At 42.4% G+C, this 22,947-nt stretch overlaps 1 protein-coding gene and 1 long non-coding RNA gene across 2 annotated transcripts in view; one reads left to right on the plus strand and one right to left on the minus strand.

Moving 5' to 3' along the window:
• Positions 1-2,499: 2,499 nt before the first annotated feature.
• The window catches only part of kcng4a (potassium voltage-gated channel, subfamily G, member 4a), a 39,340-nt gene continuing 18,892 nt past the window's right edge, over positions 2,500-22,947 (plus strand). Inside the window, exons 1-3 of the mRNA XM_034684755.1 lie at positions 2,500-3,069; positions 5,621-6,389; positions 6,480-7,121. Coding sequence (XP_034540646.1) covers positions 6,282-6,389; positions 6,480-7,121 — 750 coding nt within the window. The 5' untranslated portion in view covers positions 2,500-3,069; positions 5,621-6,281. The remainder of the gene's footprint in view (positions 3,070-5,620; positions 6,390-6,479; positions 7,122-22,947) is intronic.
• Positions 15,125-17,234, minus strand: LOC117813741. Its single transcript, XR_004631442.1, has 3 exons — positions 17,119-17,234; positions 16,923-16,984; positions 15,125-15,864 (listed from the first exon to the last, which is right to left on the minus strand). It is a non-coding gene; the product is annotated as an uncharacterized LOC117813741 (long non-coding RNA).

Raw genomic sequence — 22,947 nt, forward strand, 5'->3', positions numbered from 1 at the left:
ACACGGTTAATTAGACTTTTCTTGCTGTTGCCGTGAATCTCTAATAGTTACAGTTTGAAATACTGTGTGAGAGTGCTTATTTAGGTTTATCCATCCTGTCTAGTGTGCATGGAGAGTCTGATGCAAACCAGAGGATGTGTTCAAGTTTGTGTTGGACAGTGACAGCTTAAGGCTGAACACCACAGCGACTGGATGTTTGATTCATACGAAGAGTGAACAACAATGTTATCTTAGGATCATATGAGCCCCGTTGTCTGAGACACTAATTGAAACAGACCTGATGTAGACGCTGTCTTCCCCCATCAGCCTGCTGTTTCATCAACCTGTCCTCTCCTTTTAATTCACCTCCTGTGTTCCTGCTTCCTCATCCCTTCTCCCGCCCTGCAGAAGGTGTTCTACCATCCCATCACATGCCTTCTCAGTTCCTTTATTTCATTATGCTGATTCTGCCCTTTTTCTGCTCTCTTTCTCCTCTCCTTGCTCTTTATTCCACCCTGGCCACCAAGTGTTAATCTGTCTATTCACAACGTCCACTGAGAGAGCAATTAACCTGATCAAAACTTGCTGGTGCTGAGATCAAACATGTTTCAGCAGGGGAGGATGGGAAGAGAATCACAGAGAGAGGAGCTAGGGAGAGACTGGGAAATCAGTGGAGAGGCAGGAATGAAAGTTTTGAGGTGAAAGGGAGGAGAAGTAGGACAGGACCATCTGGCAGGGCCTTCAGGTGGTCATCGGTGCAAAAGCGTTCAAACAGTTTTTAAATAGCTGAGTGACTCATTGATCTTCTCATGCACACACCTCACACTGTGGCTCATCAGACCCCAGCACGCCGGCTGCTGCGATCTCATCTCAGCCCCTCTCGCCTGTGAGGGATTAAACTCTTAATCCGCCAGACTGAGGCTCGCTATTAGTACCAACAGGGCTGCAGCTATGTTTGTTTGTTTTCTAAAGTGTGTGTGTGTGTGTGTGTGTGTGTTGCCTTGTGGTTTATAGCATTGTGGTGTGTGTAAGAGATAGATGGTTAGCAGCTGCAGGTATGGGTGTGTGTGTGGGATATTAATAAAAAACAATGAGGCAGGGACGCAGAGAGTGTGCTGGGGGTGCTGAAACACATAAATAAGTTAGCTTTATCAATGTTGGAGGTGTTCCCCATCTACCACCTGTGCAAAGATGCAGACGTGTGTGTGCCTGAATCTGTATGTGTGTGATAGCGTATGAGAAAATGACAGACAGAATTAAAAAGGCATATTGCATTACTGTCTCAGTGAAGCCGATTGCAGGACACATAATCCATTCAGCTGTGACTGAAACGTCGTCTCCTTTGTGAGACAAAAAAAAAAAAAAAAGCTGATGGAGAACCGAGCGTGTGTGATCAGTCTCATGTTGCATACACTAACCAGCCCTGGGCATATTCTGCCCTGCAGGTTAATGAATAGTGATGGAGGGATTCAATAAGCTGAACATCTATGCTCACACACACACACACACTGACCCCCACCTCTTCAGTTTCCATCTCTCCCCTCACTAATGTGTTGCCTGCTCCGTTAGCAGCCATAAGGACCCGGGCAAAGTGTTTGTTTTAGTAGTTCCCTCAGGCGCATGCAACCTAATGAGCTGCCTCTCAAGGACAAAGTGGATGCGTGAGGCCAGCGACGGAGACAAATGTACAAGCACAATGATGTATTCTCTTTGAACTTTCAACCTGTTCAAACTTTAGCTTCTGCCGTGCAGAGGGAGCAGCATGTTGAAGCAGGCCAGTCATGGTTTTCAAAGTCAGGACTTAGCATTGAGGTGTGTTTATTTAAAACGCAGCAACAAGTTTGAGCAGCTGTTCGGTGTCACAGAGATTTATCACTGCCCTTTACTTCTTTTTTCTCCTCTGTCTGTGTGTTCAGCTTTTGTTTTTGCTCGTGTTCATCTGCATCCCAGAGCATCAGTGAGATCCCACATACGTTTGGAAGACACTGCTGTTCCATGCAACTTCTAGTGATACTGTTATAAAAACAAACATTATAAGCACTTTCTTATGTTTACAAAAAACATAAATCTAAAAAGTGCAGTGTTTATACAGCTGATCCTGATAATGGGTGTTTTTCTCCTTATATCTGATATTTATCTAATTAGCTAATTTAATGTATGAATGTTGCATGAATGCACACCAAACTCAGTCTTTGTGCACCATCCATGATCACAAAAACATGTTCTTATTTGATTTCAGTATAAACAACATAATTGATCACTATTAATCACACATAAATGTACCACCTTTTAGAATGTTGAAATATGATCAAGTTTCATCACTAACGCTGCAATACCAGACCTCAACTATGATCATTTATAGCCTATTTTTTCTTTTCTAGAGTTTAATATTATATTTTCTTTATTAACTGCGTGAATCAATTTTTTTCTTTTGAAGTAATGAAAATGATTTGATATCTAACTCTGTCTATTAATTTTGGACCCTCCCTGCTTAGGGAGGTAGCGACCTTTAAAGAAGGTAATTTGGGAGGTAACCGCGCCCCCTGTTGCGCGCAAAGCGATAAGGATAGGAAACATGGATGAGAGCGTCTCCTCAGTGTCCTTGAATTTCATATTATCTAAGAGGAAAAGGATGGCGAGTACGGACAGCCACTCAGCTCATGCAGTTCAGGTAAAATGTCGTCTGTTACTCGTTTAATTACGTTCACTCGTGCGCTTGCTTGCACCTTTACGCTTAAACTTGAACTTGGGAACAGATAGTCTTCTATGTTGCGCACCCGGCTCCGACTCCCCCCTCCCCTGCGCCTCCTCCTCCTCCTGCAGCACCACTGACTGAGCTGTAACGGGACACTTTCTCAGCGCACCAAACCTTAACCCGCCTCCATCACTAGTGTGCTCAGACCCTCTGCGCGCCTTCCACCGGCTGGGATGATGCGGACGCCGGAGACGCAGTCGCAGCCATGAGGCGGTTGGAAATGGTCGTGGACAACCTGATTTGATGCTGAATGATCGGAGGGAAAGCGACACGGCTGAGGGATTTGCTCAGTAAGCCGGTTTGGCAGACTGGAGAGGAGCAGGGGGCTCCGGACGGTAAGCTGCACCTCCTAAGTTCCTCTGATGTCTGTGGGGTTTGTGCTAAAAGCTGAATTTTAGTCTGAAGTTATAATGATGTTAGAACACCTAACGGAGGTATGCTGGTGTAATTAAGTAATCACAGTAATGATGAATACTGCAGGATAAGACCATGTGTGAGATATATTGTAAATGATGTGTTTGATCTAATAGATGTTTCCAAAAGTAAAAAAATAAAATGTTGCCATTATAAAATTAAAATAATTAACGAGCGATGTGTGACTTTGCCCTCTAAATAACATTTGACTTGACGTGCCTCATTATTAGGTTTCTCCCCACGACATCATCTAAACAAGGTTTCGTAATGAGATCTTAATTAATCGCCCAATTTGATCAGGCGTAATTAAAGGTCCACGCTTGATAAGGGCTGCTAACACTTCTGGCACCCTGTGGGTTAGCGCGTGTGCACGCGCCTTGGCAAGTTGGTGAGACAGAGAGCGAGAGAGCAACTCGATCCATGTGAGGCGCAGGTTCCTCCACCCGCTCCTAACAAATTCAGTCACTGTTGACTTAGTCATGAATATTATATCAGCTCTCTGAGTGAATGTTGAATACAGAATGAGGCTGCCATGAACACAAACATGTAATAAAAATAAATTAGGAAAAGTATAGATTATTTTTATACATGCCCACATTTACATAGAACTTCAATGAAAGTTTGATTGAATCCAAAATTGTTTGAATATATTTACAGTGAATTTATTCTGTAAAATAACTCAACCTTCACATGTCATCAAACTCCAGGTAAAGAGAAGACAGTTTGCTCTCCTCTTCCTCAGACATCCTCTCTCTCCTGTTTGTCATCTGTGTCCAGTGGAGAACCAGAGGGGGGTTGAGCAAAGCAGGGAACACCAGTGTGCCGATAAAAACACCTCCCTCAATTAACTTTCCACCAAGAAAAAGCAGCCACATCCACAGGGAATACAAATCGATTAATAAATAGTTTATCACACGCTCCTCTCTCTGTGAGTTGGAAATGAAACCCCAGCATGGTGACAGAAGTGATTTATTGGTTCCTCAAGCACAGGATCGGATCCTCTGATCTGATCTGCATTAATGACGCATGTTGGTGCGGTCCAATGTTTCAAACTGTCTGTGCTGTCCAGTCACACATTCAATAAGCCTGTGGCTACTGTAGATGGAGACTCAGCAGAATGAGCTCAGCTGTGATGGAAATATTATTTTGTAAAGGCTGTAGTCAGCAAAACAGGAAGTACAACTGTACCTCTGACATAAGGTTTGTTAGTCAGTGCTTATCACAGTGACAAATCACTGATGTACAGTATGTGTGCAGGGAAACGTGTGTGCTAAAGGGTAGATAAGTCTGGATTTGCCCTTGGAGGATAGTTTACCTGCAGTGCCAGGTTTAGACAATCTATCACAGCTTTATATTTACAACAAAAGCTGGCAGGAGAAAAGTACGGGGCAGCCTCCCAAATGTAAGTCAGCTTTAATGTTGGTATCAGCATACAAGGAGCAGCAGAACAATGAGTCCCAGAGGATGATTCCAGCTGTTCCAGCCTGAGCCGTGTTCTTTCATCATTTGCCACCAAAACATTCAAAATCAAAATTGTTCCCACCTTCAGGTTTTACAGAGTGGCATTTACCTCTAAAGGTTGTGGAGCAGGATGATTGTGCTCTTGTCTGTCCTCGGTAAAACGAGTACCCTTTTCACTGCATGCATTTTGATATGTTACATCAGCAGAAGCACAGGTGCTACCAATAGTCAGCTTCATTCAGCCTGTGTGCAGTTAATTCTAACACATGTGCTTTTGTTGCAATGATAGCCAAGAAGAAGTCCAAATGCTGGTAGTGAAAGTTTACAAGTTTGACACCCACCTGAAGCATAGTTAGACAACAGTAGAAAAAGACAAACTGTGAGCTGGATGCAGAAAGTAATATAATAATAGGACCCTGTAGGATTGAACTGTATCTGTTGAAGACTGAGATGCAGGGCGAAACATTCTGGGCAGCTGTAACGTCTAACTGTGCCAATAAGTTTGAGATGGATAGTATAGCCAAGAAAAACATTTTGGACCCCATGCTTCAGTGTCTGTTGCCCGGACTGCTGCTCATCCACAGCAGCCAATAACTCAGTCATAGTGTGAATAACAGCACAGACCTGACTGTTCTTTCTGCAGCTTATTCTTGAATTCTCTGACAATCATACCGAGTAAACCAGACAGGCCGCTCTTGTTGGATGTTAGTTGGAGTGTGAAACCCTTGGCTATCAGTTCAAGTCCTGCACCGACCACAGTAACTGGATCATTATAGCAGGAGAGCTTATACGTGTGTGTGCCCTGTTACTAGCTGATAGGAAGTTAAAGGCGATGTGGAGCCTATAGCTCTGCAGCCTCATTCAGGTTTGCTCTAGGATTCCCTTTCGACCCTCTCTGTATTCACATCATCTCTTTCCCATTGTTGCTCTGTTGTCACATATCTCAGTCCATCCTAGTTTTGTTCTGACATTTTCCTCACCCTCTCTCTTTCTCCCTCTCTCCTCTCTCAGTGCCTGCATGATGCGCCTCCGTGTCTAGGCCCTTCCTAATCCTGCTGCAGAGATTCAGAGGATCTCCTTCAGTCCCCGGACATCTCACCACAACACATTTGGCCCCCTGACTCATCCAGCTCTTCCTCTGCAGCCCTCAGCCACTGATCAATCCCTTTATTCAGGCTTTCCTTCTCCAGACTCTCCCTTCAGACTGGGATTACACGCTGATCTGATACTGAATCCTGCTACGCCTCGTGAGTCTATTGTGAACGTCTGACAGTGATGTCAAAACTCACCCACGTACTAATGTGACAACAGGTTTACTGTCACTCCTCATTCTTCTGCTTTCTGGGCTTTCTTCTGTGTTGGTTGGGATCTGAAGCCATAGTTCTTCTGTCGTTGTGAGTAAAATTCTTTGTTATGAGGATTTCTGAGACCCGAAAGACTGAGAACTACAGTCATATTCATGCTCAGCTCGTCAAAAATAGACCTGGACTCTGGAAGGAAACTTATCCCATGTGGAGGTTTTAATGTAGGTTGTGTGACACAGCATAAAGAGAGGAGTGCTTTAGTTCTGGGACTAAAAAGATTGAACCCATTGCAATTAGTGGACTTTCTGTGTCTTCATTACTCGGTCTGAGCTGCCCAGTCTGGAGCAGCCTGCTTTCCAGATGCTGCCATGCCAATCATCAGCAACGCCAACCATGACTTCAGCAACCTGTCTGTCAGCGATGACAGCAGTCTTGACCGAATCTTCACAGAGATCCCTGAGACTGAGACTGTCAAGGTACGAGTTACAGTCTTCAATGTATCCTATTGCACATATTTCTAATGTTGCCGCTTGTGCATCTAACTTTGTCTATTGTTTACTCTGCAGGGTGTGTACTACAGGAGGGCTCAGCTTATCCGTCGGCCAGAGGATCTGGTGTCCATCGACCACGCCCTGCTAGCACTAATCAACGTAGGGGGAAACCGGTACACCTTCCCTTGGAGCACCCTGGAGCAGTTCCCCCTCACACGACTGGGCCGACTCTGTTACTGCAGATCACCTGAGGACATCGCCAGAGTCTGTGACGACTATGACGAAGCACACAAGGAGTTTTTCTTCGACCGCTCGCCGTCTGCCTTCCGGGTCATCCTGAACTTCCTTGCAGCGGGGAAACTGCGCATTCTGCGGGAGATGTGCGTCCTCTCCCTGCATGACGAGCTGACCTACTGGGGCGTGGAGATGACATACATGGAGCGCTGCTGCAAAAGGAAGATGTACACACGCATTGAGGAGGTGAATGAGCTTGAACGACGTGAGGAAGAGTGCAGGCAGAGAAACGCCATGCAGCGTGTACCTGTGGAGGAGACGAGGTACAGGAAGGTGATGAACTGGCTAAGAGATACGGTGGAGAATCCACAGTCTGGCATACCAGCAAAGATCTTTGCCTGCATGTCAGTGATCATGGTTGCGGTGACTGTAATCAGCTTGTGCATCAGCACCATGCCAGACCTCAGAGAAGAGGAGGAGAGGGTAAGTGAATCAGTGTTTGCATGCTGTGAATGTAGCTGTCTGCAGCACAGGCCCTGGAACAAAGCCAAGCCAATACTAACTACTAACTAATCAATAATGATGCTTAAACTTGAACAGGGCCCATAAATTCACAGTTTGTAGTGAGATGTGGACAGCGACCCTGTCCGTCAGAGAGATTTATGGTGTGTTGAGTGATTACTGCTGTCTCTTCTTCAATTCTTCCTTGCTCTCACAGAGTGCTCATACAGTCACACAATTTCTTTTAGCTCAAAATGTCAGACTGGATGCTTATTTGTCTGTAAAATAATACAGAATTTTATCGCTGATGGTGTTTACAGTATGTCACAATTTAGTGAGAAGAGGTACAAATGTGTGAGAGTCTTGTTTTATTCATATCTGGTCGAGGAACTGTGATGCTGCAAAAAGTCAGCCTTCAATCCACTCAAATATAAAAATCCTTGTCGTCACACCCTCTTAAATTTCCCTGTGGGCTGCTGTGTGTGTGTGTGTGTGTGTGTGTGTGTCTTAGCGTCTTAGCCTTTCATGTCCTGTGATCTGTATCTACCCATAGCAGCGTGGGATAATGAAGCCAGAGCTGCTCGCTGAGGCCTGTCCACTATCTGTCAGTAAACACAGGGGGAATAATGAAATGGGCTTACTGTATCTCACACAAAAGACACAAAATGACAGCACCAGCAGAAATACTTACAGCAGCAAACACACACACACACACACACACACACACACACACACACACACACACACACACACACACACACACACACGCACACACGCACGAACGCACGCACGTACGCAAGCACACACACACACACACACACACACACACACACACACACACACATGCACATGCATGCAGTCACGTGCAAACACACTGACGGTCACATGCACATGCAAGAGTAATGAACTCATGCACTGTAACCGATACAGCTCTCACTGATTTTGCACCCTCTTGCTCTCAAGTATTTTCTTCCCTCTTAACTTAAATAGTGCTGCAGCGTGTCCCCTCCACAGTTATGATCCGTTTCCCTTAAATAAGAAATGAAACGCATGAATGTGAGCTCTGTGTGTGGGGACGGGCTGCTGCAGGAACACTCTCTGCAGCTGTTCAACAGCTGTTGAGACGCCGTCAGCAGCAGCACCCCTGCATTGATTTTGAAATGAGCAGTCAGAGGCAGCCAAAGGATCGTGTGCAGGAGGGTGTGATAGTGGAGAATTTAGGAGGCGGAGGACAGCGACAGTTGCAGAATGCTTGATGAGTTGTAAAGGCTGAAGTGAGGATTTCACGCACTGTGCCAGGAGTCCAGTAGATACTCATAGGAACACAGATGGACTGGATTGGAAAGAGTCCCCAGGTCTGATTCATAGAGTGTGTGAAACCTGCATGACTGTGTGATGGCTATATAGATAGTATATGAGAGGATAAATGTATAAGATGTAGCCAATAAAAAAACAGGCACAAAGAACTCCAATGCTTCTGTGGTTATATAATGCTTTATTCCCTGACAGCAGTGGAGAGGTTAGCAACAATGGAACCATTCACAAAACAGCAGATATTTATGCTGCAGGGGCAGAGCACAAGTGTTGCTGAATGCATAGATTGTATTTTCCTGATGTATAGCATCACATTTTCACTTCTGATGGCAACAGGAAATCAGGCTTCCATGCTTTAAAACCTCTCCAATCCACACGGCTGCAACGGCTGTGGAGCTCCATGTGAGCGATCGAACCATCCTCAGGAGTCAGCACACTCCTTAGAGGTCTGCAACCCTCCCCAAACACCCTCCACATCCAATCCTCACTCACACACACACACAAGCAGACACACAGACACAGACACACACACACACACGCACGCACGCACGCACGCACGCACGCACGCACGCACGCACGCACGCACACGCACATGTGCACACACACACACACACACACACACACAGTCTCCATTATCCCTCTGTATCGACTCCTGGCAGCAAACTGTTTCAGGAAAAACAAAGTTCTGTGAAACTTTATCCGCTGTGTGGATCCGTGTGCAAGTTTTATGTTTGTGCACAACATATCTCTACTTAGTGAGAACACTGTGGTGTGTGGGGACATTTATTGTGTTTCTCAGGTGTGTGTGTCGTTTGTAAGCTTGTGTCAAACATGTTCATGCTCAGTTGTGGATGAAGTAGCTGAAAGTGATACCAGAGTAAAACAGATTTTACCAGAAAATGACATTACTAGAAATAAAATTCAGCTTTTGATATTTCACTTCTTTAGAAAGTTCTTTAGTTCTTTTGGAAAAGTTATGTTGTTCAGTTCCATTCACAAATCTGTGATAATTCACAAACATTTCAAAATAGTGCTTCATGAGCTTTTGTGATGCAGCTGCCTGCTGACATCAGTCTGATAGCTGCACCTGTATACTCAGCTCACAGGTGGTAACTTGTACTTGAGTACTTTGGAGATATTATAATCCTGTTTGTCACATGGTGCAAGTTATATTTTAATCGTCAACTGAGGCGTATAGAATTGTTTTAATGCAAATGTTCCATCCAAAGCACAATGGTTTCATTATTTGCCATAATGGGGGCATATGGAGTGATGTCAAAAAAGGCAGAGGGTAACAAAGTGTTTATTTTGGACCTTAATCACATCACTAATGCCTTTATGTGTTTTTTCTTATATTTATTTCACTTGACAGTGTTATTTTTTATTATTATAAGGTGCTTTTAATTACAAGATGTGTCATGAGTGAAATTTTGACATTGGAACTACGGTGTACCAATGACAGACAGTGAGGGTTTCATAAAACAAGAACCTAAGAGACAAATCCCTTCAGCTCTATATCTCTACCTCCAGCACAGAGCGGAGTGGTCGGTATAAAGAGCCTGTTATAATCTAATCAAAGAAGTTGTCTCTACTCACTCACATCTGACATGCCAAGACTTAACTGAAGAGCGAAACTACACCTTTAAATCGTGCCCTTAATTTACCTTGCTTCTTTTTCTTATTTTGTTGTTCCTCTTCATCTTGGAGGCTTTTCCCCAGTTTGCATCCACAGTGTTGCGCTACTGCCTCAGGAAGTTTTAACTCTCAGTTTTCATTGAGAGCTCTGTTTGCAGAAAAAAACCCAACTTAAATCACTAGATCACAAAATTTCTTAAAACATCTTTCAAATGAAATAATTTAGAAATGAATGTGATTACTTAGTACTATTACCTTGTCACATGGCACCACTGCTGATGTCTTGAGAGGACACTGTGGATTATAGGGACATCGTAGGTGTGTGTGTGTGTGTTTGTTCATCCAAGCATCTATTCGCATGTCGATGTTCCTTCTTGGAAATAGAAGGGCAGCTGCCCTCAAAAGTAAACAAATCCATCTGCTGCTCTCATGTTTGTCTCTCTGCATGCTCCTGAGTTGTCCGACTCTTCTTGTGTGTTTGGCTCCTGAACTCCAGCCGCAGTGTTCGTCTCAGCCCGGGCATGAGGACTGCTGTCATCTTGAATTCACATGGCCCTGCTGTTTGTCTCTGTCCATGTCTGCTTTATGCTAGAGTGGGCCAAAATTCCCTCGTCCAATCATCATTCATCCTGCTCCTCTGCCTGCCTCAGTTTGGGTTAGGGGTGTGAAAGGAAAGATAAAGTGAGAGGAAGATGGATGAAAGGGACAAATAAAGGATATGTGGAGAGGAAGAGATAAAAAGAGAGGTGGAGTTAAAAATAAGCTTTAGGGAATGGATGATAATTTATGTGGGGTAAAAAATAACAAGAGATAAACACTGCTTCATTTTCTCCTTGTGCCTATCTGTCTGTGAGGAGCTCCTGCATGTCCTCAGCTGATCCCCTCTATCAAACTGCACATCACTATAAACTAAATGCTTTGGGAGGGGCCTTTATCTTACAGCTCAGTTTCAGCTCCACTGATAATAACTGCTCCATCACTCCCCCATCCTCTGTACAGACTGGATCTCTCCTCTGTATCCGCGCTCTGCTCTTTATGCTAAAACTCTCAATTTAAATCTGGAGCCACTATTATTGCTTCAGGCTGTGTACAGTTGCAGCATTTTGACGGGAAGCACAGCCTCCCTTAATGGATTTCAGAATGCAAATGGATGCATGAAACATTGATTTAGATTTTAAGACCCACCTGACAGAAGCATTAAATTGTCCTTTGAGTTTCAGGGCTGTCCGTGTTGGAAGTTAAGATCAAGTCTTTGATTGTTATGGGCTTACAGTGTGTGGATATTTGAAGCAGGCTTACCTTGAAGTAAGAAACAGGATTATAGAAGAGCCTCAGTGTCTGGTAGTGTAAGAAATGTTCTTATTTATTATGAAAATGTAAATGTCTGAGGTCATAAAGCAACTGTAACAATACTATAGTTCCAATTGTGTATGTTAATTGTGCAACTTGTATTTTGTTATGGCGCCCCCTGGAGAAAAATGCACCAGCTGTCTCTGGCTACATTTAATACACGGGCGCTGGAGCCCTACAGAGCACAGGTTTTTATGTAACTGTTTCAGTTTCTGGCTGTAAATAACATCAGCACATTAGCTTGTTTATTGTGGCGACTGATTTGGCTAAAGAAAATGAAAACAAGCACAGAATTAATGAAATGAAATGTTCTGGTTTTCAGTCTGCAGGAAAGATAGATGAAAACAGAATACATAGCTTATCGTATTTAATGAAACTTTTAGATCTAAAGATGAAAACTTCAGATGAGAAAACATATGTTCATTGAATCATTACAAAGATGACCTACAAAGGTTGCATAACAGTCTCCTTCTGCAGCAGTATCCACCTTACTCTAACTATTTCAATGTTCACTTATGGACTCAACTCTTCTCTCTCTTGTCTTTACTTCTTAATATAATCCCTCTCTGCTGGCTGTGTGTGTCTTTGCACAGAGCAGTGGACATACTGAAGAGTCCATGAGATGAATTTGAATTTATACTGCTGTCCTAACCCAGCACTGACCCCAGTAATCTCTGGCAGGAGAGCAGCAGGGTTTGGATTGGAAGGAGGCGAGTGTGTGCAGTTTTTATCTCTCTCTGGAAGGCAGCAGGACTCAGCACACATTGATAACCTCCCTGAGTTTACATCTTGTTCCTGTCTAAATGTCAAACATCCAACATTCTCACTCTCTTTGCAGCTCTTTTCTGAATAAAACTTTTCAGGAAAGCTACTTTCTCTGCATTCAGTTTCATTAATTTACTGCCTATACATCAAAGCTCCCTCAGAGAGAGCAGCTCAGATTCATGTCTTTAATATTCTCGCCGGGTGATGGAGTATTTTCAGACAGCCTCATCAGATTTGCTCTCCTTTTCTTAATTCAGTTGTATTCTGGCCTGAGGAGTAACTGAAGTGGCCGCTTTAAATCCTTAATGCCATAAATTGGAGAGGGATTTGCTGTTCAATAATTACCTCCCAAAGCATCAATCACAAGTATCCTGAGAGCGAGTGATGCAGAAGGACTCGGAGGATAGCAGCCTGCATGACTTCAGCTGCAGATTGGGAGTTTTTACACGTTTTTCTGATCGACTCTACACTTGTTCTCAGGCAGAGTCTTGTCAATAGGCGTATTGAACCATCAAACTTGTCTGGGAAAGTGATTGTGCACATGGGAGAGTAATTTCTTATTGAGAGAGAAAGAAAGGAAGATGAGAGGGAGAGGAAGGAAAGATATTTCTTTATGTTTTAGAAAAGGAAGGAGGGAAGAGATAAATGAGGCTGAGTCTCATAGAAAGAGAACAGAACAAAAGAAACAGAAGAAGAGTGGAGGACGTAAACACTAAACCAGCTGAGAAGCCTCCTTTCACTCCCGTCGGTCCCTTATCTTTCCTCCCAGAGGAGCTGTTAAAAGTTTAAAGACTGTCTGAAACACTGCCACACACTGCCAGGCCTCTGAAGGAAGAGCTGAGCACACACACTCCAAAGACCGATACATTAACAGTATTAGCATTGTGTAGAACTTTTCCAAAAAAACAGAGAATAGGTGCCTGATAAAGCTTGAGTGTTTCTTGCATAAAACAAACTGTTATGAAAATGTGCAGTGTCAGAGAAGGTTAGAGGGATCACAAATACAAACGATTGTTTTCATTTCTTCTCTAATCATCACAGAAATATGAATAAACAAATCATTTCTCAGCGAATGTTCTCTCTGCATCATTGGAACAAATTTAGTCCAAATTTGTTATTTCTTGACAAACTGCAAAAACACCCTTTGTTGGTGTCAGAAAGTCATCCTCGCATAATCACTTCAAACTAAGGTTTGTTCTGTCAGGATCAAACAGAGCACGAGAAACGACTCGACTCTGATCCGCAGCTTTCAGCAATTCATGAATATTTAAAAAGTTCAAAGTCGTTTGTGACAGTGTCGGTGGATTTGCTGAAGATGCTGAGGAGGAATTTTAAAGATGGATTGCTTTTCATCAATACCCGACCTTTACTAATTACCCAACTGTGTTAAACACCCTGATTGGTCAAAACCCCATAACAATGGTTAGCAAGAGAGATGCCAGAGACAACCAGATCACCCAGGTCATATAAAATCAATATGCATAAAGGAGTCTGTTGTTGTCGTTAGTGTGGTTTCAGGCTGGTCTTGAGAGTGAGGAAATAATGACACTTAGGGCACAGGTGTGAGAGCAGCCTGAGGAGCTACTGGACCCAAACCATCTCTGCTCATGCATCGTATAAAACATAGTGACGTCACTCAATGATTTCTGATTCAGAGTTTTGAAGGCACTGTATTGGAAATGCTGACTGAACCTGACCTTGAGTCACCTTTGGGCCAAGATCTGCTTTTTTGAATGGGTGTGAATGTGGTTTCTGGGGCTTTTGCAGCCAGCCTCAAGTGGACACTTGAGGAACTGCATTTTTTGCACTTTCATATAGATTCATTTCTAGAGGTAAACAAGGGAAAACTACGGCAACTATCTCTCCTGCAATCCAGGCAACCGCAGCAGAGCTGGTGAGAGAATCTATAAGCTGCTGATCTCTACAAAGTCACTTAAACCAGAAGAGGTAGAGATAACAGCAGAAGGAGAGCAGAATGAGGATAGAAATGTCAACATAAATATTCCAGCAGAATTTAATGATGAATATAATAAATAAGCAGAATAAAATGTTTAGTCTAATGCCTATAAGATTCATTGGTCAGTAAATGACCAAGGATTCAGAGTGACTAATGAAAAAATCATTTTAGGCGACATCATTTTAAATCAATGAATCATCTTTTAATGAATACTTCATGTCCACTTGTTTATGTCTTTTGTTCGTAGTTGGGTAATAGGCGGTATAATTTGCATTGAGCAGGCGATTAGAAACCCTTCAGAGTGTGACGGTCCTGCTCACCCTGAATGAATTCTAATTTGCATAGCCACCACTTTAACGTAAATGATCCCTTTCTTAAAACATTTAACTATTCATTATAAACTCTCTATGTAGTATTGTGTCACCACAGTTTGTCTCTTCCTGGTGTTTGTTCAGAAGAGCTGCAGCTATTTTATAAGATTGTATAGCCTCTTATCTTAATATGAACCAATCACTGTGTGAAATCTTTCTGAGTGTAATTTACACTCTAAAAGGTATCCATTATCATAACCAAGCTCTTGCTAATTGCCCAGCTGTGTTCAATACTTGATTCTGATTGGTCAAAACCCCATAACAATGGTTATTGATCATAAAGTGACAACCTGATCACACACGTCATATCACATCAAACCCTGGAAAGGAGTCGGGTACATTTATATGGTCTATTATTCACCCTTGCCTGTTGACATTGTGGCAAAATCAACATTGTGAACAACATGGAGGATAATATTACTCTCACTTTATTTGGAGAGTACAAAACTTTAGACTGGTGGTAAAGTACTGACCAGTCACCAGCAGAGAGAAGAAGAGAGGAAAACAGCTCAGATACTCAGACAGACATGTCGACCAAATTAAAGAAAAACAGACATGAGGTAATCACGAATCACAACATGGAGTAGCCTGTAGGCAATTTAAATTGCTTTATAGACAAAAGTGCAGCAAAACAGCTCATGCTATGTGAACATGATGAGATTTAAACCACAGTTTGACAATGATTGATTTAAAAAACTAAATTAAACTAAGATGGAATTGACTTAAAAGTTGGAAATAAGATTAAAGAAACGAAATGGGTAAATTGTAGTAACTAAAACAATTGCAGTTCAGTGATGAGTTGCGAGTTGCCCCTGGTGAAATAAGGAATTTAAATGTAGCAGAGAGAACAATGAGTCATAAGAGCAGCCGAGTTTCAGCTTAGATTTGAAGTGATGAGTTCATGCACAGTTTATATCCTGATACAGTGATCAGATTAAGCACAACACATATGAAAGAGGAGTAAACTGTGAGATGGACTAAACCTCTGCATGGATTAATCTGCTCTTCATATCTCAAACAGCCATTAAGTAAAGACAACGTTTGTCCTCTTATCTGTCATTCAGCTTCTCTGTCCGACTCTTCTCAGACTCATTCAGAAAAGATCAAAGTTTTGGCTCTGATACAATCTCTGAGGCATTTCTGGTGGTGCGTGACCATCACTGGTTACTGAACTGTGCAGAATTGCATTATGTGGATCAACAAAGCCAGTTTCCACATTTATTATCTCTGAGGGCGAGTTGTGATTTGGTATCCAACAGTTTTTGACTGTCTGTACTTGGAAGCATGAATGAATTTCGCCTGCAGCTCCAAGCAGCACAGCCAACATCCTGATCTGCAACAAAAAAGGAAACCATTGTGAATTTGTCTCTGGGTAACGCAATTGAAAGCCTCCCCAGTATGCGGTTTTATTTGAGGTTATTCAGTTCCACACCTGAAATATGAAGCACACACACACGAGTAACAGGAGATGCAAAGGACTAGCAGTGAGGCTTTAAATTACTCAGTGTGTTTCTGTGTGTGTCTCTGCACTGTATGTGTGTATGTCTTTGTCCTTCTGTACACACAGTCAGCTTGCTACATCTGCTGAGCCGGAGGACAAAGCACCATCATCGATCATGAGCCTCGTTTTGAGTGTGCAACAACAGGGAGACCAAATTAAGAATCCATTTATCTTGTGCCACATTTGTTTCATTCGCTCCTCATAATTTCAGCCTCCAGTAAATGAACATGAATGGAGCATAAATTAGTGTCCGAGTGTGTAAACTTTCTGGACTCTGCAGGGAGGGACTGAGGCTGACAGTCAGTCACAGCGACTGTAAGTCAAGGAAAGTAAACAAGACTGTAGATATGCTGGTGGCTAGAGGGAGAGAGGGGGGGATGAAAATAAAGCAGACGTAGAAAAGAGCAGAGGGATGTTAAAGTCACTGAATGCCTTTGGGATGTTCATAATATCGCTGACACACAGATGGAGCCGGCCCTACAGCAAAAGCAAACAACCTTAGTATCAGAACTGTGATTGGTCAACATACTAATGTCTGTTATACCTCGAGAGCACACTGCCGTACAGATACAGATCTGATCACAGATTAGCGCAGACTTACTGTAATCCTATTGATCAGCCTGAAGAAGTCTGGTTAATTTGCCGTGGGTTTGTTTATAATGCGAAAAGACGACATGAAAACAGTGGAGAGAGGGCAGGGGTGTCACAGTTTGGTATTAGAACAAAAGGTATAGGGCCTACCTGCAGAGTAAAATAGTTAATTAAATCAAGGCAAAACAAAAGCTTTCTAAGAATTGCACAAGTACACATAGAATGTGTGCTATTGAAAGTCTGCTTCTGGAAGCTCATGCACTTGATGATGGGATGGTGGGACAGCACTAAGCACTCACAGACTTAACAGGAACGTGTCACATAGTCCAGGTGTCCGAGGAGACATTATAGAGACTGGAGTCTGGAGGATACGAAAGAAACAAATCTACATAACTTAACATGGCACTATCACGTTTTGAAAAACTGGAATGAGGACCAAAGATGCAGATTTCAAATAAAAAAGTTTTAATAAAGAAAAGACAAACAAAATCTTACTTCAAACGAAACCACTGGAAACATGAACATAGGGAACAGGAATCACAGCAGTAGACTTGACGACACATCACAATGAAGCAACACGGAAGGGAGGAAACAGATTGAATACTCACAGCAGTAATCAGACACATGTGAGACATCAAGATACAGGTGGAACTACTAGTCACACAATCACAAGGGAGGGAAAACAGAACAAAGACAGGAAGCAAGACAAGACCAGACACTAGGAGCAACAACTACAAAATAAAACAGGAAACTCTTCACAGGCAGGGTGTGCACACTAGACATCAACACTAAAACCACGAGGAAGACATGAGGTTAATTTATAACAAACAGAATACACAGAGAGGAAAAAAGACTGAAACACAAGAAGAATCTAGAAAAAAAGCAGTAATCAATGACATGATACAAAAACAAGGAAAACGCAAACTAAACGAAAGTAACTCATGACAGGTACATTGGATGAGGTGGCATTTAAGACGACTTAACAAAAACAAAAAACATTCAGAAAACTCATCGGGTGGGGCGCAGTTGGCCTAGCAGTATCAGGGCGCTGCCCATATGAAGGCTATGGTCCTTGTCAAATTGGTCATGGGTTCCACTTCTTTGCTTTCCAAATTTCCTGTCTCTCTTCAGCTGTCCTATCCAATAAAGGAGAAAATGTCCCAAATTTAAGTAAAAAAGAAAGAAAACTTATCAGGTGCTGCACAGATTCATGTTGTCACCTTGTATCATCAAACTATGACTTTGCTAGACTATTGTCAACAGATGAAATGTATTTTTCAAACCAAAATGTGGTGCAAAAACCATGTAATCTTCAGGAAGTTGCTGTATAATGAGCCGATTAATGTCAATGTTAATGCAGTGAGCAGGTTGATGTAGAGGAATAACGCCTTCAGAGTGAGAAAAGTCCTGCTCACTCCTCATACATCATGCTTTACTTAGAAGATGTAAAAGGGACGTGTCAGGCTATATTAGTGTCTTGAAACCTAAAAACTCATTTTCACTTTAGCACGATGCCAAACATGATGGCACTGACACCTTCTTCCTCAATCTCACACCCTCAAATTTGTAAATATTATTTATGCTAATTACCTGACTCAGTTGAAGCACTGACAGTGAGTGTTTAAGAATCTACATGCACTCATAATTTGCATGCTTCAGTTCATGTCTGCAGGCATGTACATGTCCTGTGTGTCTGTATCAGTGTGGAGCAGATTCCATGCCTATTGCTCCCTGCCTGCTCATGAGCTGTATTCCCTCTGTGCCTGATGTGCTACATGGCTGCCAAGTGGGATTATGGGAGAGAACAGCAAAGTATGAGGTGTTTATCCTGTCTGTGCCAGGATGGGGTTGTAATGCACAACACAGCATAAAGCAGTACAGCACAATGCAGAGCGTAAAGCAGGGCCTCTTTGATTTATACACCGATCAGCCACAACATTATGACCACTGACAGGTGACGTGAGTGACGTTTATCATCTCTTTGCATTGACCAGTCAGAGGGTGGGATATGTTTGGCAGCAAGTTAACATTTTGTCCATTTTGTCCTCTGTGGGGCTGATCTACTAAGATCCCAAATAACAAGCGCTAATTTGCGTGTGCAAATAATAATTTAGCACATGCTATTTCTGGGCGTGTTGCGGGTGATCTACTAAGACTGCATGCGCAAATGATAACAAGTGCAAAAGTGGTGCGGACCGCCCTATTTTATGAGGATTTTGCGTGTGCTATCGGCTGTCACCATGGAGAGTTTGAGAGAATAGAGTGGCCTTAAGCAATAAATGAAGTTTGAAGCCATGGAGTTGGAGATCTTTGTGGAGGAGGGAAATAAACACATCGGTGAATTCCAGCAGAGACATCTCAGCGTTAGAAACGCGGTTTGGGAGGCTGTCTGTGAAAAGGTGAATGCTGTGAGAAAAAACAGAAGATCTGCCGGTACTCCGAAACGCAATCAGTGTTTTGATGGAGTTTAGAGAGCAATTTGATGAGGCTAAGTCTGTCACTTTTTCTCTAGCTACTCAATTGGGAAGTCAATCGCAGTTTTGAAACAACCAGGGCCAGAAAAGTTAGTCAGTTTGATGAAGACAGTCGCCTCACTGACGCAGAGAGCAACTTTCAGGTGAACGTTTTCAATGCCTGATATCATCATCCAGCAACTGTCCCAAAGATTCACCTGCTCAAATGGAACTGTGAACATGTTTGAGGCAATTCACCCCAACACACTGCTGCAAGCACGAGATGAGGAGTTACACCAAGCTGCCTGGCGGCTTAGTAAGCGCTCATTCTCCAAGTTAAAACTAACTAAAAACCCCTTGATGAGCATGATGGGACAGGAGAGTCTGAGTGGACATGTCATGCTATCTATTGAGAATGACAGATCAGAGAAAATGGACATAGCGCATTGTGGACAAGTCCACGGAGCTTAAAGCTTGTCCAAACAGTGGTGAGTAGGCAGAGTACTTCATATTGATTTTTTGTTTGTATGTGAACATGTGGGCCGCTGTGCCAATTTGACTAAACTTTATATCTGTTGATACAGTGACCTACTGTGCTCTCATTAGTTGAAAAAGTTAAAGTGGGTGTCAGAATGATGCGGTCGCTATCCATGGTGCTGAACTGCTTTGAATTTGTGTTGTTTTATTATTATTATTTTTTTGTTCTCTTGGTTTGATTGACGAAAAAATGTAGTACTGCTTGTGAGCCTCGCTGTTGAGGGCATGTTGTAAAGCGATGTTATGATGAGCTTTACAGTGACCCCAGCCATTTGTGCGTAATGCTGTGCCAGTTTGCACCTGCCTTTCAAACGTGCTAAATAAAGACGCAAAAACACCACATGCTATCTGCTTCAGGTTTGATAAATCACTGTGTGTGCTAAATGATTACATTTGCATCTCCTCCTCCCAGTATTTTGCGTGTTCTGATGATCTACATGTATTCTGCATATTCATGAAGGCACGCTAAATGGATAGTATTTTGCTCATTTGAAAGACTCAATCCACGGTGCACCCGGTTAGTACATCTGCTTTGCGCGCGCTATCAAGTTTGCACGTGTTTTTATACATGCAAACCTTTAGTAGATCGGGCCCTGTGTTGGAAGCTGAAACAGACGAGTGAAGCGACTTTGAATAGAAGCAAACTGTGATTAGACGTCTGGGTCAGAGCATCTCCTTAACTACTGTTATTATGATGTGTTCCTATGCGATGCCACAGAACACCGTCAAAGTAGACACCTGAAGGGTTCCATGTCTCGTCAGGTCAGGGCTGTTTTGACCTCTCACCTGATGAGAGTTGGGATTACACAATATTAAGCAGGTCTTCATGTGATGGCTGACCGGTGTGTTTATGTCGAAGGATGTATTTGATTGTTAATGTTTATGTAAATGATGGTTTTGCAGTTTGGGACTTGGTAGTTAACATTTTTGCTGTTTAACACACAAGGAAACAAAGCGTGATTAATGTTTCAACCTCTGCAGTTTTAACTAAAAAGGAAAGAGGAGCTCTTTATTTATTTAGTGACACTTATTATACTATTACTGATTTAAGAATTATTTATTAATTTACAAGAAAAATAGTCCCTCAGAGTTGACGGTTGGTAGTGCTGCTGTGTGAATTGTGTTTGTATTAGCCTACCTGTCGGATTAACATCAAACTTAGCATTTTCAGTCACGGTAAAGTCTAAACATGAGTGTTTTTCTGTTAGCATTCTTAACAGATGCAGAAAATAACAGCAGCACCTGTAAAATATCTTCTTCCTGTAACTTTTCTGTTTGCATTTTCTTCTCACTCAGCCGGTCCTGGAACTCTCTCAAAGCTCACGCTGTGTTCCAGTTTGTGGTTGCTGCATGTCTGCTTTCTTCAATTTGGTCAACATCTCTTTCACTCCTCAGCTCCTTGTGTGTTTTAACCACAGACTGTAAAAAACATGGATGTAGCCTCTTTGATACACAGATCTGTTTCTGAAGCTACAGTGTGCTCACCTGTCAGTCAAGTCAACTGTGCCTCTAATAATGTAAAACTTGTAATCTTAATATCTTCTAAACTACTCAGTTAAAAAAAATTCACCCCTGTATAGTGTGATGATAAAGAAATTAGATATCTAGACCTTAACCATTTTTGGTACCAGGCTGTAAACATGTTTATTTTTACTGTAAATATCGTGTTTTTTAATGGGTGTGTATGTGGCTTCCGGTACTTCCAGAGCCAGCCTCAAGTTAACACTTGAGGGACTGCAGTTTTTAACACTTCCAGATCGGCTTCATTTCTCACGGCTGGAGGTTGCAGCTTGGTTTTAAAAAAACTTTGCAAGTTTCTGCACTGTTTTCCCCCCCTTGTCTTTTCTCCTTTGCTGGGGGACTGGTCAGCCTTTAACCCCAAATCTAAAGTTTTATGGTCTTCAAATGATTTCAGAGTCATCTTAAAAACATCTTACATTTTGTTTAACTATGCTATTGGAAACTTGTGTTTTTGCCACATTATCAACAATAAGAGGTAAAATCCCTGGTGTCACTCCTGCTATTATGAATTAATTGTTAAAGAGTTTTAACCAATCAGAATTAAGTATTTAACTCAGCCAGAAGAGAGTTGGGTAATTAAATATTTTAGATGGCAAGCTGAACAATATAGACATGGAGAATCATTCTTACACATACCCACCAAACACTGGAAGACTGATATGAAAAGACTTGACAAAAGAAACATTTGTCAGTCACAGTCACATCGTTTAAAAAGTAGTTTAGTAAAAGTCTCATCATCTAATGGTTTCAAAAGACAGCGAGCTTGGTGCCTGGTGTGATAATGAGTACACAACATTCACTTGTTTCATTAATTGTCTGTTGCAGCCATCTGCAAAACACTCCCTGTTTGACAAACAGTTTAGGTGTCGTCATAATACTCTTACATAAAGGTGAATTGTGTAACAAAGCTGATAAGCCTCCTCTCTGGACTCGTTGGTACATTCAGGACTTATCGGTCCTGGATGTCCATGGTGCCAGTTTGTTTATCAATGTTGACCAAAGTTTGAGCAGAATTGGTTTACCCAGTGAGTAAACAGCAGACAGAATCTCAACAGACAATCTGGCAACAAACAAACAAACAAAACATCTCTTTCTAGATGTGCTCTGACACTAATTAGGGATGAGGAGCAGCTGTGGAGGTAGCAGATTTGGGCTGATTAATGGTGAACCACACGCTGCATCACAGGAGAGAGGAGACTGAGGAACTGATATGAAGACAGGTGAGGAGTGACAGCCAAAGGATCCAGAAAGGTGCAGGGGCAGAGATGTTGTGGTCCTGATGTCAGCTGCAGAAACACTGACGTGACATCACAAACAAACACACAAGCCCCCCCCCCCCCCCTTCAGGTCACATACTGAGCTGCAGGTGCCCTTGTTACCCTCTCAGGTTGCTGCTGCATATCAAAATGCAAAAAGCAAACACCTCCTTCATACTGCAGCTTCATCCTGTGATAACAGGTCATTCCCTCTGCACCAAACCATGCATCTCTTCATGCAGCCTGCAGAGCCAGACTGAATCATGGGGGTGTTCGTGTGTGTGTGTGTTTGTTACTTTTTAATCCAACTTTCTGATGTTTTTATTGATGCAAAAAACTGAAGGGACATTTCAATATATTGCAATAGATAAAAAACAAGATAAGTATATAGGTGATCGTTTGTTGTGGTGATAAAAGTGTGTAGCTCCCTTGTTGTGTGTGTACTTGAGTTTGCTGTGTGAGTACACTGCTGATGTTTCTTTAATATCTTGAATTGGATGAGACACTAAACATATTCTTACACGTACCAACAAACTTTACGACAAAACTGCTTTTGA

This window comes from Notolabrus celidotus, chromosome 6, assembly GCF_009762535.1.
Source record: "Notolabrus celidotus isolate fNotCel1 chromosome 6, fNotCel1.pri, whole genome shotgun sequence".
Lineage (NCBI taxonomy): Eukaryota > Metazoa > Chordata > Actinopteri > Labriformes > Labridae > Notolabrus > Notolabrus celidotus.